General features: G+C 40.9%; 1 protein-coding gene across 1 annotated transcript in view; it reads right to left on the bottom strand.

Moving 5' to 3' along the window:
• The window catches only part of LOC126480802 (transcription initiation factor TFIID subunit 1), a 241,206-nt gene that overhangs the window by 126,980 nt on the left and 97,972 nt on the right, over window positions 1-16,254 (bottom strand). Inside the window, exons 9-10 of the mRNA XM_050104121.1 lie at window positions 1,851-1,985; window positions 1,485-1,708 (exon numbers count right to left, since the gene is read on the bottom strand). Of these exons, the coding sequence (XP_049960078.1) occupies window positions 1,485-1,708; window positions 1,851-1,985 (359 nt within the window). The remainder of the gene's footprint in view (window positions 1-1,484; window positions 1,709-1,850; window positions 1,986-16,254) is intronic.

Raw genomic sequence — 16,254 nt, 5'->3', positions numbered from 1 at the left:
TCTGTCACCCCTAATAGTGTATGGTGTGTTACAGTGTTCCACTGTTGCACCAGAGCTAAGGAAGATGTAGATCTGCCCAATGTCACTCAGATCAGAAGTCAATCTTCTCAGGTTGTGGTCTGGGTAGTGTGACCTGACCCATCTCATCATGTTTTATGACCTTCTGTAAACCATTCTGCACACATTCGTTGCACTGCTAAACACTTTGTCCCACAATTACTCATAAAGGAAGATTGAAGTTTACATTGTGTCAATGATAAGTCATCAGAGATGGAGCATAGGCTTCAATGAGCAAGGATGAAAAAGGAAATCAGATAGAGCCACTCCGAAGGAATCATTCAAGTATTAGCTGTAATACATTTAGTGAAAATACAAAAAACATAAATTAGGATGGCTGGAAGGGGCTGGGATTCGATTTCTCCCACAAGCAAGTCAGAGTATTGACAGTACTTTCATGCATGGTGATTGAGGCACCTTGATGAGAATTTTAGGCAAAGTTCTTCAGCTATAGTTTCAGCTATGCTGCAGGACATGTTAGAGAATATGAAGGCATTAAATTACCCACCATAAACTGCTTCAAAATGAATATTACGGAAATTTTATTGTTAGCAATAGCAACACTGTTTATTCACATGAGTGCAAGCAGCACTAGTGGCATCACAATGTCGTTCAAAAACTGTGAGAGACCATCACATTGCAATGAAATGGGTATTGGACATTATTCATTGAATGAATTACTACTTTTTTTCTAATTTGAATTTTTGTTGACATTTAGATTTCAAACACAGGCTGATAAAGAAAAAGTGTGTTAAAAATTACAAAGAAACAAAAAGCATTTTCTATTATCTTCGAAAAAATATACGAAAGAAATTTTAAATCATGACAACAAGATTATTAGTTTGTAATGATACTGTTCATTTAAGCTCTGCTCTTATCTCAATAATTTGGGGGAATGACGTGCTACTTTCGCCATGTCCTTAGTCACACACATAAGATTGTGACCACAGAAAATGTCAACTTATCCATCACACTAGAGTAACAGACAACAAAAATCCTACTCATAAAAAAATAAGATATTATATTACTAATAAAACACACAAACATAATCATTCTATCTCTGTAAACTTATAGTACACAAGGGTGGTTGTCATCCTGGTCAGCATTTATGTTTACATTTTCTTATAAGTTATGAAACATGGGTAAAGAAGACAGCAAGAGGTACAGACGTAATGTTTCTTCTCTTATGAAACTGGCGTCTCTCTCTCTCTCTCTCTCTCTCTCTCTCTCTCTCTCTCTCTCTCTCTCTCTCTCTCTCTCTCTCCCCCCCCCCCCCTCCTCTGCTGTGCGTGTGTGTGTGTGTGTGTGTGTGTGCGTGTGTTCACCTATTTCAAGAGAAGAAGCGACTGCAAAATAGGAAGGAGGGAAAGGGTAGACCAGTAAGGAAATCTTCTGCAATCATAAAACGTTGCATCACATGTTCATACCTGGTTCGTATCACTAAGAAATCAGTCTCAGGCACTTTATGTTCATAAATTGGAGCTCGATACATGTTGTTTTCAACAGCCTGCAAGGACTGTCCAGGTGGTAACTGTCCTAAAAATGGTGATGTGTGGGCATATGCAATTTCACCATACCGATATTCTTGCGGCCCTTGATCTTTCCCAGCCTTTCGCTTGTAGTAGTTCTTCACTTTTGAGCACATTCCCACCTATTTGTCAACAAATAAAATGAATTGTAAGCCTATTGTAAAGGGGAACAAACATACATCTTATTTCTACTGTAATTACAGTTGGGCCATTACACATACTAAAAAAAATTAATCAGTACTAACAGTAACAAATTAGACATACCTGATTGATGAGTGGAGGATGTTCTTCACAAAACTCAATAAGAACAAGATCACCATCACGGCCAGTGAGATCCTCGGGAGTTCTCATGAAAAACACATCACCCCCACCAGAAGCAGCCCTTTCTTGTTCTCTTTGCTGAAATAAAGAAATATCACCATAAAATTACTGTTCACTGTGTGTGGGGGGGGAGAACGCACCTGCAGGGTGGTGGCATTCTGTGTTACTTCTAATTACCTCACTTCAGACAAATATGGCTGACAACTGCATCTTGCATAACTAAGCAATTCAGGTTTTGCCATTTCAAACATGAATGAAACATGAGTGAAAGCCTTAAGAATTTATGATGCGGTTTTTGGGAACCTTCTCTTCCCCATCCTACAGTTTTTCATTGGCTTTTTGGAATTTTAAAGAGAGAGAACTTCATTCAAAGATGAAGAAAGGCAGTAACGCAGGAAAACAGTCCCAGAAAGCAAATGACAGTCTTTCAAGGACATCAGAGTGACAATATACAAATATGGTCTGGAGAGCTCTGCCAGAATTGAAATAATTTCAGAGTAAAGAAAACAACTCGCCAAACAGTGGAAGCATCAAGTCCTTAACAAGTGTACACAAAAGAATGAAACTTTCCTAGCTTCTGGACAAATCCTTTTTCGAGACAGAATACACACAAGTTGGCAGGAAGACAGGGTAAGGAGGTGTGTCGTGTGGTTGATCTGGGGAGAAGAGCTTGAAGTGAGGCAGCAGTGGGCAAGACAGGAATACAAGATGAAGATGCAGCACATGCATGGGGACTGGGGACCTGGTGCATGTTGACAACGAAGTGTGGGAGTGTACTGAGATGAGGTGGCATAACAGAGCAAGGGGAGACTGTTCTTAAGAGGGTATGGGGGCAAGGAATCAGCAGAGGTGAAGTAGCAGTAAAGGCTCGAAAAAGTATTCATCCTTAAGCTAGAAAGTTTTGTTCTTTTATGTATGCTTGCCAAGGACTCAATGCTTCCACTATTCAGTAAGCTGTTTCCTTTCCTCCTAGATTATTTTCAAAGTGTCAACATAGACTGCTTTGCTGGCTTTGCACAAAATACTGCATGGTTACCTTCGAGTTGGGAACTTTCATCTTCATGGGTGGTACATCACTCTCTGACATAGGAGTAAAAGAGTGCTTGCATAAAGTTGGCTCAAAATTACTTCAGAACTGACAGTTCAGCAGGAGCACCTGGAAGAGCAGAGCACAGGTGCCTTGCCCCATACAGTATGCAGATATAATTTTCCATTTCATTCAACTCGCCCAGACAGACATGGCATTAATGTGTTCCAGGACAGATGCATTACACTTTCACTTCAGTTTTGTTTACAGCAACAAATTATTAAGAAATTATACAGATAATTTACAAAAGTGCATTTTCTTATGATGTTACCAAATTTTCAACTTGTGGGAAACATTTTTGTTTTTAATTTAGGTGAACACATTATGCACACAAAATATTTAAAAAACATTACATTTTCATCTATTCCAAACCAGAACTCTCTCAGGGTTTCTTATCATGAGATAATTTCAGTCAAGTCTGACACACTATGGTCCAACTGCGCATCAATACTAAGTGGTCACCCACACCATTTTGTTATGACAGAAATATCTCTAGGTTTATAATGAACATGTTATTAAGTTTTGTTACCTGCATTCTTATTTCTAACATAACAAAAAATAAGATTTACACATGCTTATTGAGGTGAGAAAACATATCTTATATAGGCCAACTGGTATTGGGAGAAAGAATAAAAGTGTCACTAAAAATAATGTCCAAGTACTGCAGCAAAGTCAATGTAAACAGTAACATTTATTTTATGTGATGCAGACTGAACACCCGAGATGAACTAGGTTTGGAGATTGTTGCTGACAAAGCTTTCTTATTAAAATGTTAAAACTTAAGAAAATATTCTGTTATGTAGCCCAGCTACATACCACTACAGACTTTGCACTTCAAACACGCAACTGTACCCTCTCGTCCATATGATTGGTGATGGAAATATCACTATTTAGTGAAGCAACTGTCTTCTCCACTGAATATTTCAAAACAGCTTGATACTGTCATGCTCTTTCTATGATGTTCTGTGTTCGTTTGACACCTTTTTTTGGTCTTCTGTGTTGATGTTCCTAACAGTTTCTTTTGCAAGGGCTTCAACTGCAAAAATAGTAAATTCCACACAATGCAACTTTTAAATTGGGCCCCTATTAACTTTCCTGGGGTGAAATGGCAATGGTAAGATGGTAGCCTAATGACTGTATGTCCATATGTTTTTTGAGAACTCATCAATTTCGTACATGGGAAACTGTGGCGCTTGCCTACCTGTTAACTTGTCAATTTTGGCGAATTTCATTTCTTATTGGACCACTGACTCTTTTCCACTAAGTCTTTGTACTTTTGATGTTTTATTTGTCTGTAGTGTTTCCTCTTCTTTGATTTTGTTTAGCTTGTACAGTTGCTGTTTTAGTTTTCTTGTGTTGTTTGGTAGCTGATGCATGTGGTTTGTCTGAGAGAGATTACAAGCTCCACCTTTTTAAGATTATAATTTATATCAAGGTTATGGCACTGAAGTCAAGTTCCCCTTTCACTTTGCCATAGTAGGGGCCTTGTCAAAAACAACTGAATGGCAAGGAGCATTGTCTACGATCGATGACAAGTTTCCCAAATTTAGGAATAATGATTCTACAACCCCCTTTCTAAATGTAACATGCCTCATTTCTTCATAATAATCTTCTTTGATTTGAAAAGCAGAAGACAATTTTGGAGGAAACCTTGTGAGGTGCCTGCATAAAGAAGAACAAGTCTGCTCTCCTTGCCAGAAGCCACTGCTATTGATCCTTTAGTTGTGTTGTCTGTCCAGTCATGCCTCACAACATAACCATAACACACCCAAATTTTCACACTGCTGTGGAGCCACGGTCACATAAAACTTTTTGAAAGATATAACTGCCATTTGATTGTACAATAGGTTTTATTCCACACACTACATTTCAGCCTTAGCCCCCCCCCCCCCCCCCCCAACCCTATGCTCCACTTTTTTCCCCATTTTGTATCATTAGACACTTGGTCCTTTATAACAATCATTGACACTTTTATGTAAAGAGTTTTAAATTGCAATGATGTTTGTGACCATTTATTTTATATAACTGAACAATTTTTAAACATGATTGTAATCATAACAATGTATACCTACTTATTTTATAGTTGTCAATGTATCAAACATTTTACTATATTGCAAATTGTACTTCTCTATATCTTTAATTATGATGGTGTAAGTCACATTTTGACATGCACACTGGGAAGTTGTCTCTTCACGCAATATAATGTAAACACTGTCATCTTCTGCCCACTTCAAAGACAATGTAACCACCTTGTATAATAAAGAGTCACACTACCTGTTCCCATGACATACCATAGATCACTTGGTGCAAACTGGGATGCCTATATGGTGGTCTTTGACAATCGTTTCACTTATGTTTATATCAGTAGCTACTTAGACACCATGTAGCAATGTTGGAAACATCTGATATGGTCATCTATTTCACTCCACAACCACATCAAGTGAAGAAGTCATGCTACTTGCCAGTAAATTAGCCTGTTACAAAAATGTTCGCACATTTACTTTTGACAAAATTGGTTAATATAACCAAAGATACATATGTTGACAATGACTTGAGTTCTACTCAAGTCTAATGATTTTTTATATGTAAGTGATAGAACAAATAATACAGCCCATACATTAATTTAACTGCTTGCCTTGCTATTTTTCAGATACTTATGCTTTTATTGTGCTTAAATCTGCTGCAGTTGTAACACTTGATAATGGCCTATGGCTGAAATCTAGAGTATGAAGTACAACTTACTGTAGAATCAAGTGACATTTATACCTTCCAAAAAAACACCAAAGTTTATTCAAGTAACACCACTTCACTGATAGTTATGCCACAGATTTGCTTTTAAAATCAGCATCATCCTGCAGTTATAGGCTCCCTCTCCATCAAAGGCTTGTTGCCACAGAACAGTCCATAGTGAAATCCTAGGTTGTGAAAAACTGTGAAAAATGGTGTGCACTTGCCTTGAAAAAGAAGCGATTTCTCATGGGTGGCCAGTAACTTTTTGAGTCCAGAATGAGATTTTCACTCTGCAGCGAAGTGTGTGCTGATATGAAACTTCCTGGCAGATTAAAACTGTGTGCCAGACCGAGACTCAAACTCGAGACCTTTGCCTTTCACGGGCAAGTGCTCTACCAACTGAGCTACCCAAGCATGACTCACGTCCCGTTCTCACAGCTTTACTTCTGCCAGTACCTCAAATTCTACATCAAGGCTGAGCAAATACCATTTCGCAAGCACAGGCGCTTGCAGATGCCCACAAGGCCTGCCCGCAGCTCTCCCCGCCCTGCCAGCCAGCAGTACCCCCACCATCTACTCACCTACATCTACATCTACATCTACATTGATACTCCGCAAGCCACCCAACGGTGTGTGGCGGAGGGCACTTTACGTGCCACTGTCATTACCTCCCTTTCCTGTTCCAGTCGCGTATGGTTCGCGGGAAGAACGACTGTCTGAAAGCCTCCGTGCGCGCTCTAATCTCTCTAATTTTACATTCGTGATCTCCTCGGGAAGTATAAGTAGGGGGAAGCAATATATTCGATACCTCATCCAGAAACGCACCCTCTCGAAACCTGGCGAGCAAGCTACACCGCGATGCAGAGCGCCTCTCTTGCAGAGTCTGCCACTTGAGTTTATTAAACATCTCCGTAACGCTATCACGGTTACCAAATAACCCAGTGACGAAACGCGCCGCTCTTCTTTGGATCTTCTCTATCTCCTCCATCAACCCAACCTGGTACGGATCCCACACTGATGAGCAATACTCAAGTATAGGTCGAACGAGTGTTTTGTAAGCCACCTCCTTTGTTGATGGACTACATTTTCTAAGCACTCTCCCAATGAATCTCAACCTGGTACCCGCCTTACCAACAATTAGTTTTATATGATCATTCCACTTCAAATCGTTCCGTACGCATACTCCCAGATATTTTACAGAAGTAACTGCTACCAGTGTTTGTTCCGCTATCATATAATCATACAATAAAGGATCCTTCTTTCTATGTATTCGCAATACATTACATTTGTCTATGTTAAGGGTCAGTTGCCACTCCCTGCACCAAGTGCCTATCCGCTGCAGATCTTCCTGTATTTCGCTACAATTTTCTAATGCAGCAACTTCTCTGTATACTACAGCATCATCCGCGAAAAGCCGCATGGAACTTCCGACACTATCTACTAAGTCATTTATATATATTGTGAAAAGCAATGGTCCCATAACACTCCCCTGTGGGACGCCAGAGGTTACTTTAACGTCTGTAGACGTCTCTCCATTGATAACAACATGCTGTGTTCTGTTTGCTAAAAACTCTTCAATCCAGCCACACAGCTGGTCTGATATTCCGTAGGCTCTTACTTTGTTTATCAGGCGACAGTGCGGAACTGTATCGAACGCCTTCCGGAAGTCAAGAAAAATAGCATCTACCTGGGAGCCTGTATCTAATATTTTCTGGGTCTCATGAACAAATAAGGCGAGTTGGGTCTCACACGATCGCTGTTTCCGGAATCCATGTTGATTCCTACATAGTAGATTCTGGGTTTCCAGAAACGACATGATACGCGAGCAAAAAACATGTTCTAAAATTCTACAAGAGATCGACGTAAGAGATATAGGTCTATAGTTTTGCGCATCTGCTCGACGACCCTTCTTGAAGACTGGGACTATCTGTGCTCTTTTCCAATCATTTGGAACCCTCCGTTCCTCTAGAGACTTGCGGTACATGGCTGTTAGAAGGGGGGCAAGTTCTTTCGCGTACTCTGTGTAGAATCGAATTGGTATCCCGTCAGGTCCAGTGGACTTTCCTCTATTGAGTGATTCCAGTTGCTTTTCTATTCCTTGGACACTTATTTCGATGTCAGCCATTTTTTCGTTTGTGCGAGGATTTAGAGAAGGAACTGCAGTGCGGTCTTCCTCTGTGAAACAGCTTTGGAAAAAGGTGTTTAGTATTTCAGCTTTACGCGTGTCATCCTCTGTTTCAATGCCATCATCATCCCGTAGTGTCTGGATATGCTGTTTCGAGCCACTTACTGATTTAACGTAAGACCAGAACTTCCTAGGATTTTCTGTCAAGTCGGTACATAGAATTTTACTTTCGAATTCAATGAACGCTTCACGCATAGCCCTCCTTACGCTAACTTTGACATCGTTTAGCTTCAGTTTGTCTGAGAGGTTTTGGCTGCGTTTAAACTTGGAGTGGAGCTCTCTTTGCTTTCGCAGTAGTTTCCTAACTTTGTTGTTGTACCACGGTGGGTTTTTCCCGTCCCTCACAGTTTTACTCGGCACGTACCTGTCTAAAACGCATTTTACGATTGCCTTGAACTTTTTCCATAAACACTCAACATTGTCAGTGTCGGAACAGAAATTTTCGTTTTGATCTGTTAGGTAGTCTGAAATCTGTCTTCTATTACTCTTGCTAAACAGATAAACCTTCCTCCCTTTTTTTATATTCCTATTAACTTCCATATTCAGGGATGCTGCAACGGCCTTATGATCACTGATTCCCTGTTCTGTACATACAGATTCGAAAAGTTCGGGTCTGTTTGTTATCAGTAGGTCCAAGATGTTATCTCCACGAGTCGGTTCTCTGTTGAATTGCTCGAGGTAATTTTCGGATAGTGCACTCAGTATAATGTCACTCGATGCTCTGTCCCTACCACCCGTCCTAAACATCTGAGTGTCCCAGTCTATATCTGGTAAATTGAAATCTCCACCTAAGACTATAACATGCTGAGAAAATTTATGTGAAATGTATTCCAAATTTTCTCTCAGTTGTTCTGCCACTAATGCTGCTGAGTCGGCAATGCAGGTCACTGCACTGCGTGGAGTCCTCAGTCTATTTACTTCCAGTCATTTCTATTATCTGTGTAGACATCGCATTGGGTGTCTGTGATAAAATAGAACTTGTGGGTGGAAAATGGCTGAAGAGGAGTTAAAATCATTGAAACAAAATTCCTTTGAACCCTTAAAAACGAATCTCAGTGTTTCATTTGCTATGCAACATTGTCTTCACGGAAGAATACAATTTGAAGCGACATCATCAGCTGCTTCACAATAAGGATATAGTCGGTTTGAATAATGAAGAAAGAAAATCAAAACTTACTGAACTGAAGCAGAAAAAGGAGAAAGATGTACATGGAACTGAAGCAGAAAAAGGAGAAAGACGTACGTATATATGTATATAATTATGACATTGATTCTATTATTACTGTTATTAATAATATGCTATGTGCATTTTCTGTCACTTTCACCTTCACCTGTATGTATTTACAGGATGAAAACCTCATCATCCACAATGCTGCAGCGATGACAGTAAGCTATTGTGCAGCTCTTAAAATAGCAGAAACAGCACAGCCCTTCGGCGACGGAGAATTTGTGAAAGACTGTTTTGTTGCTGCCGCAACAATTTTGTATCCATTAAGTCTTCCAGTTTTTGAAATCATTCCTCTTTCATAGAGAACAGTTTGCAGGTGCATTGAAGAAATGGCACATGATGGGATAGTTCAATTGAGAAACAGGATCAAAGATTTGGTTTTCTTTTCATTAGTGTTGGACAAAAGCACTGATGTATGTGATGTTGCTCAACTAGCAGTCTTTTTGCGGGGAGTTGATGCTCAGTTTAATGTGATTGACGAACTCCTCAATTTAGTGCCAATGCATTACACAACAACGGCTGACGACATATTTTCATGCGTAGAACATATAACAGAGAAATACGAGCTATGTTGGGTAATATTATAGCAGTGAAGTGTTGCAGTTTAGATGGAGGGCAGGAGAGAAGGTGCGCACCTTCTCTCCTGCCCTCCATCTAAACTGCAACACTTCACTGTCTGCCACTCCCACCATACTATCCCTCCCCCTCCCTGCCCCGGCCTCCTCCTTACCCCCACCCAGTCGCTACTCCCATCATGCACTGGTGCTGCTGCTTTCAGTGGGGTTTCAGCTCTCTGAGACTGCAGATGTGTATGCAAGTTGTGTTTGCAGTGTGTGTGTGTGTGTGTGTGTGTGTGTGTGTGTGTGTGTGTGTGTACTGCTGACAAAGGCCTTAATGGCCGAAAGCTATAATTGTGTGAATCTTTTTGTTGTGCCTATCGCGACCCAGCATCTTCGCTATATGGTGAGTAGCAGCTTACCTTCTCTGGTATTGTTACATTCCATTCTGGATTTTCCATTGTTTAATACTGGGAAATGAGAAAGATCTGGTTGGAAAGAAGGCTGTACAGGGTCATTGAGTGTGTACAGGGACAATAGTAGTCATTATTGTAGTTTCACTAAATATGTCAGTAAATGTCTACCGAAGGTGGAGATGTTATTCAGTTCTCTGATATAATGTGAGAGGCTATTCCACAGTGGGGTTCCTGCAACTGAAAATAACTTCAAGAAAGTGGCTGAACGATGGAGTGACACTGAAAGAATTTTGTTCTGATGAGGAGAGGTGTTTCTGCCTTGGTGTTCACACACGAGCGTTAAGGCTGAGAACGGATGAAGGGGGCAGTGTACATTGATAAGAGATTCGAAAAGACAGAGAGTATGGAAATCTCTGTGTTCATCTGCACACAGCCAGGAGAGCTGTGCATATGATGGTGAAATATGGTCAAAGAGTCAAACACCACAGATATATCAAATACAGGTATTCATAACTATTTCCAAGCACTGTGAGTTTACCTGAGAAAGACCTTGCAGGATAACATTGCTGTAAATCATTATTTGGAAGTATAGGTGTTCATACATGTGTCTTTCCAGGTCCAGAGGTAAGAGCTTTTTATTTTTGTACGGCATGGAGAGATTCTGATGCCTTCTTGTGCATCGCAGTTATGTGCTCAGCCCAATTTAGATTTTCATCTATTATTACTCATAGACTCTTTTCTGAGGGAGAGAAGTTGACATCTGTCCCATTTAGGATTAAAGATGGTAGCATTCCCATTTCAGGCTAATGAACCCAGAATTTTATATCTGGCAATAATGCCGAAGCAAGATAGTTTCCAACATAATGAGTAAAATGTTATGCTACAACTGTTGTCAAGATGGCAACTGTATATTCTCATACCTACACCCATACCCTGTATCCCACTGTGAATTGCATGGCAGAGGGTACTTCCCACTATACTTTCTATTAAGGCTTCTTCCCATTCCATTTGCACATGGTACATGGAAAGAATGATTATTTATATGCCTCTGTACACCACGTACTTTGTTTAATCCTGTCTTTGTGTCCCTATGCGCAATACAAAGGGACTGCAGTGTGTTTGTAAATTTGTCATTCAACGCTGGTTCTTAACCTTTATTCATTAATGAGACTTTGCTCATAACCTAATGGTTACTGTAACCATTTCATTTGTTAGTTGTCGTATACAAAGGTAAGAGTGAGGCAGCACCACTAGTACCCCTACAGTCCCGATGACATTTTATCTCTCAGGACGAGTAGTGCTTCAAAATCTCAAATATTTCTTGATATTTGTCAGTCCACTTATATTTTTCCTTGGGATGCAATCTACTGCAACAAACTACATTTACACCGTATGTACTGATCTTGCAGTAAAGACAGATTTTCTCTAGCACCTGAGTTAGATGATAAGGCTATGTATGTGCTGATGTACACGTTATACAGGTGACCGAATGTGACACTAATGCATCAAGCACTGGTCTCAATAAGTCTTCTGGAGAGTTCATTGTACTGATTTGAGTCTTTATTCTTCAATGATGTAATAACTGATTCATTTTCCTCTTTGTTTGTTTCCTGTGTCTGCATATGGCATTAAATACTTTCATAACTAAGTGCTTCATTATCCACAGAAGAAATGTATCATACACCATTTGCCCCTGACAAAACTTTTACAACTTACCACACATTTTCAATTTTTTCGAGCATTATAAGTGGCGTGCACATAAGAAGGCAGTCACATGACGCATTCCGCGCAGAGAGAGATGGATAGTACTATGCAACATTATGAGTGTGTCCTATGTCTTTGACTCTTGCCTCACATTCCAGCCACTATCTATGCTGGCAACAGGGAACGCTGGGGTAAGCATTAAATCAAACCACTATTTCTACTTCTAACTCTCCCTAGTGAAATTTATATGCTTGAAAAACTACCTCTGTTACTTCTTAACATTATATTTGTCATGTTTGCCTTATGCCACCCATAATTAACACTACAGTGGTGAAGTAACCTCATCACACACGTAAACTAATGTTAAAGTAATGCTTAATGTCCTACACACAATTGTAGCTTTTGGCCATTAAGGCCTTTGTCAGCAGTAGACGCACATACACACACACACGCACACACACACACACACACACACACACACACACAGTGAATGCTACAGGCTGAAGTGGCAGAATGAGCTACTGGTTGGAGTATCATGTGGTACACTACTACTTGACACTGTGTATCAACCACCATCTGCCATCTTATGCACATACTACTGTAATATGCTACGTTAGGCTGGCTGATGAAATTTTTTAACACTTTCCAGTGCTATCTGTAATGAAATTCTGTAACTAGTCTATCACCGTCCATTCTTTCATACAGCTCCTATTCCCACCTAAACGATGTTCTAATGCCATCAGTTAACTCAAATTGGTCGCTTTTTGGCACTGCAATTACAATAGCTATTTTCAGTTAAAAAATTGCAATCAACAAACTGATAAACTTTTATATTGTATTTGTCATTCATGTACCATATACAGTGCGTAAACAGTGGTGTAATAGCCCAGCCAATGAAGACCAAACAAGGTCAAATAACGGAAATAATTCATGTAGTTGCAAACTTTTGTACAATGGTAGGAGGGAGTGCCATGAACAACACACTAAAAATCCTGAACAATAGAGTGTCAGTGTGGGAGTGGAGGTGCATTCAAAAGTCATTTTTGTACATTTTTCCCGAAAAAAATCTAGTGATAATGTAACCCAGTGCAAAATTAAACTACACTGAATTCCTAATAAAGATCCTATTCACTCTTTTCTCTAGGACCATTACTTTGCACGTAGAGAGCAAGAGAATACTGAAATTTCATGCAACACGCTTGAGCTGCAGCTTAGATGATTTTTGAAGATCAATTTGTGGTACTTTCTTGTCTTTATGGAACACAAGTGTCCTCTGCCAAACTGTTTGGCTCAACTTCCTCCACACTATCATTGTATGTTGTAAATAATTATCATTTATACCCTGTATGTGGACTTTTTGTACAGTGTGTCCTGGGGATCATAAGCAGATACATACATCTACCTTGGAATATTTCACAGGATTAACTTATATTGGGGTTTTAATGGCATAGCCCATAGTCCAACTTTTATGGCTTTGGTACCATGTTTTCTTGTTACAGGAATTTGTATCACTGATGAGCGGTTTTGGAATTCTAGTTTGCCAGCACAGCCCTCTTCAATGCCTGCCGGCATTTCTTCCATCCTGTAACCCAGTGCTGTTTTCCTTTGTTATTATTTTCTAATGCATTACTATATTCATGTCCGTCCTCCTTTCTCTTCCTTCCTGTGTTTCTCTTGTCGCTTTACAAACCATTGTGCATGCTCTACTTACGAGCACACAACACATGTTTCAGCCACGCACACCACACGGCTACATGGCCATGCTGATGTTGGTGCAGCATCTCATGTCCCACATTACTTCCACCGATATAATTAATCCTGTACCTTCAAATCAATCACTCTTCCAGTATCACTCTCGAGTATTTTCGTGTGTTATTTCCCGTACCTTTCCTGTGCCACATGAACTTGTATCTCATCCTACCAACCCCTCCCCACCCCGAATCATCCTCCTCTCTCTTCCAGGTTGCACTAATTAACTTCACCTAATCTAGTAACATCTGCTGTCCCCCTTCTTCATACACATCCACCTGAGGACTTGCAACCCAAGTTACAACCATTTTATACATTCTTCTTTTGTTCTCATTGTGTCTTCAGCCCAATTTCATTTGGTTTTCACCTTTCACTATCAGCCTATTCCCTCAAATTTCATCTTATTTCCCCTTACTTCATCCATTTCATCCTTTTCATGATTTTTTTAAATGTATTTTTGCAAATTTTTTCAGATGTAATTCTACACCATTGACATATTTTTATGCATTTCCATCTACCACCACGGATCCTAGTTTCTTCTATCTGCGTCAATACAGAAAAGTTTCCTTATCCCTAGCCAGAATGCAGTCCCACATTCTTTCCTGCATTGTTGCTTGGCTCATGGTATCCTCCCAAATGGCCTTACCATCAAATTACCCATCACTGGCTGCTACCCTTCCTTCCACAATGACTTCCATCTGTTCGGATTCTGTCAATTCTTAACCCTCGCCAATATAGTCCTGCAAAACCCATATTAATCTGGACCAAATGTCTTTGCAACATTTTCTCTCCAACTGCAAAATTCTCCTGCTACGCAATTCCAAATTCCTGGATCCCATAACACACATAACACATACTGAAACTCTTGTCCTCCAGGAACTAGACAATTATGCACAATGTCACCTCAAAAAACTCTCCAACCTGTTCACTTCCTACTCATACCTTGGACTACCACTATCCACCACCTCTACAACAGCCTCCAAACTGCCCCACCGTAGCTTACAAACCCTGTCTTGCAGACCTACTACATTTACCCCACCCTCAAAAACTCCCTCCCACCACCATTCAGAATCCACAACCTTAACAGACCTGAAACACAGTCATGAAGCTTTCCTCCAAAAGCCTTAGCCCCGCAGAAGTATCAGTCTTTTCCAAAAGCCTTACTTTTTGCCCCACTCCCAAATTCAATCATGCAGGACTTGGTGAAGACCTCTTCTTCTCACGGTCCCTACAGTGGAAACACTTTTTTGACCCCAACCCTACCAATCACACTCAACCGTAACCCAATGTTGAACCTCGCCTTACTCAGTTCGCTCCTCCAGCAAACCATGATCCACCTACCTCCACTGCCCCCAAATCACGCCAATTAACTTTCCACAATTTTTAACCTTGAACCTTGTCTCACCATCATTCCCCAAATCCCTCAACATGCAAACTAACCTTACATCCACAGAAAGAACCACAATCCACCACTTAAAAACTGATCTTGACCTTATAATCCTACCTGTTGATAACAGCTCCACCACTGCTGTATCAAACTACAATGATTTTCTGGCTGAAGGACTCCACGAGCTGTCAGATTCATCCACCCATAAACCCTGCCACAGTGACCCCATCCCCGAAATCCAGCAGGATCACCTGTCTTTCCTCAAATCCTTAGGTCCATCCTAGAACCTCTTCCCAAAGTTCATCTCTCTCCTCACCCCTACCACTCCCTGCACTCCTACCCCCAACATGCTTCGTAAAAAACCTAATCACCCATGATGCCCCATTGTGGCCAGTTACTGTGCCCCATTAAGAGAATCTCTGCTCTCATAGACCAACACCTTCAGCCTATTACCAGTAACCTATCCTCCTATATGAAAGATACCAACCATTTCCTCCACCGACTCTCCACAGTTCCTGTTCCTTTACCACATGGTGTCCCACTCATCACTATTGATGCCAACTCCCTTTACACTAACATTCCTAATGCCCATGGCCTTACCACTATTGAACACTACACTTCCCAACATTTGACAGATTCCAAACCAACAACCTCCTTCCCAGTCACCATGAGCAACTACATCCTCACCCACAATTACTTCTCCTTTGAAGGCATACCTACAAACAAATCTGGTGTACAGCTGTGGGCACCCGCATGGCACCATCCTATGCCAACCTATTCATGGGCTATCTAAAAGAATCCTTCCTAAACCCCTCACCTGGTTCAGATTTATTGATGACATCTTCGTGATCTGGATCGAGGGTAAAGGCACCCTTTCCACATTCCTCCAGAACCTCAACACCTTCTCCCCCATTCACTTCACCTGGTCCTACTCAATCCAACAAGCCATCTTCCTTAATGTTGACCTCCACGTTAAAGATTTCTACATCAGTGCCTCTGTCCATATCAAACCTACCAACCACTAGCAATACCCCCACTTCGAAAGCTTCTGCCCATTCCATACCAAGAAGTCCCTTCTATACACCCTAACCACCCATGCCCAACATATCTCCCATGCCTTACGTTTCCAGTCACCCACCAACTCCTGAAGTCCTGCCATCCAGCCACTGAGGAGGACTCCCCTCGTGACTCAGTACCACCCAGGCTCCCCTTGTGAGCTACCTTTCGTCATGTCCTAAAATGAGAAATGCCCTACCCATTATCCTCTCCCCCCCCCCTCCCACCCCGCACTGGTATTCCGCCAT

The sequence above is a fragment of the Schistocerca serialis genome, chromosome 5, assembly GCF_023864345.2.
Source record: "Schistocerca serialis cubense isolate TAMUIC-IGC-003099 chromosome 5, iqSchSeri2.2, whole genome shotgun sequence".
NCBI classification, from domain to species: Eukaryota; Metazoa; Arthropoda; class Insecta; order Orthoptera; family Acrididae; genus Schistocerca; species Schistocerca serialis.
This window is presented reverse-complemented; position numbering and strand designations above follow the sequence as displayed.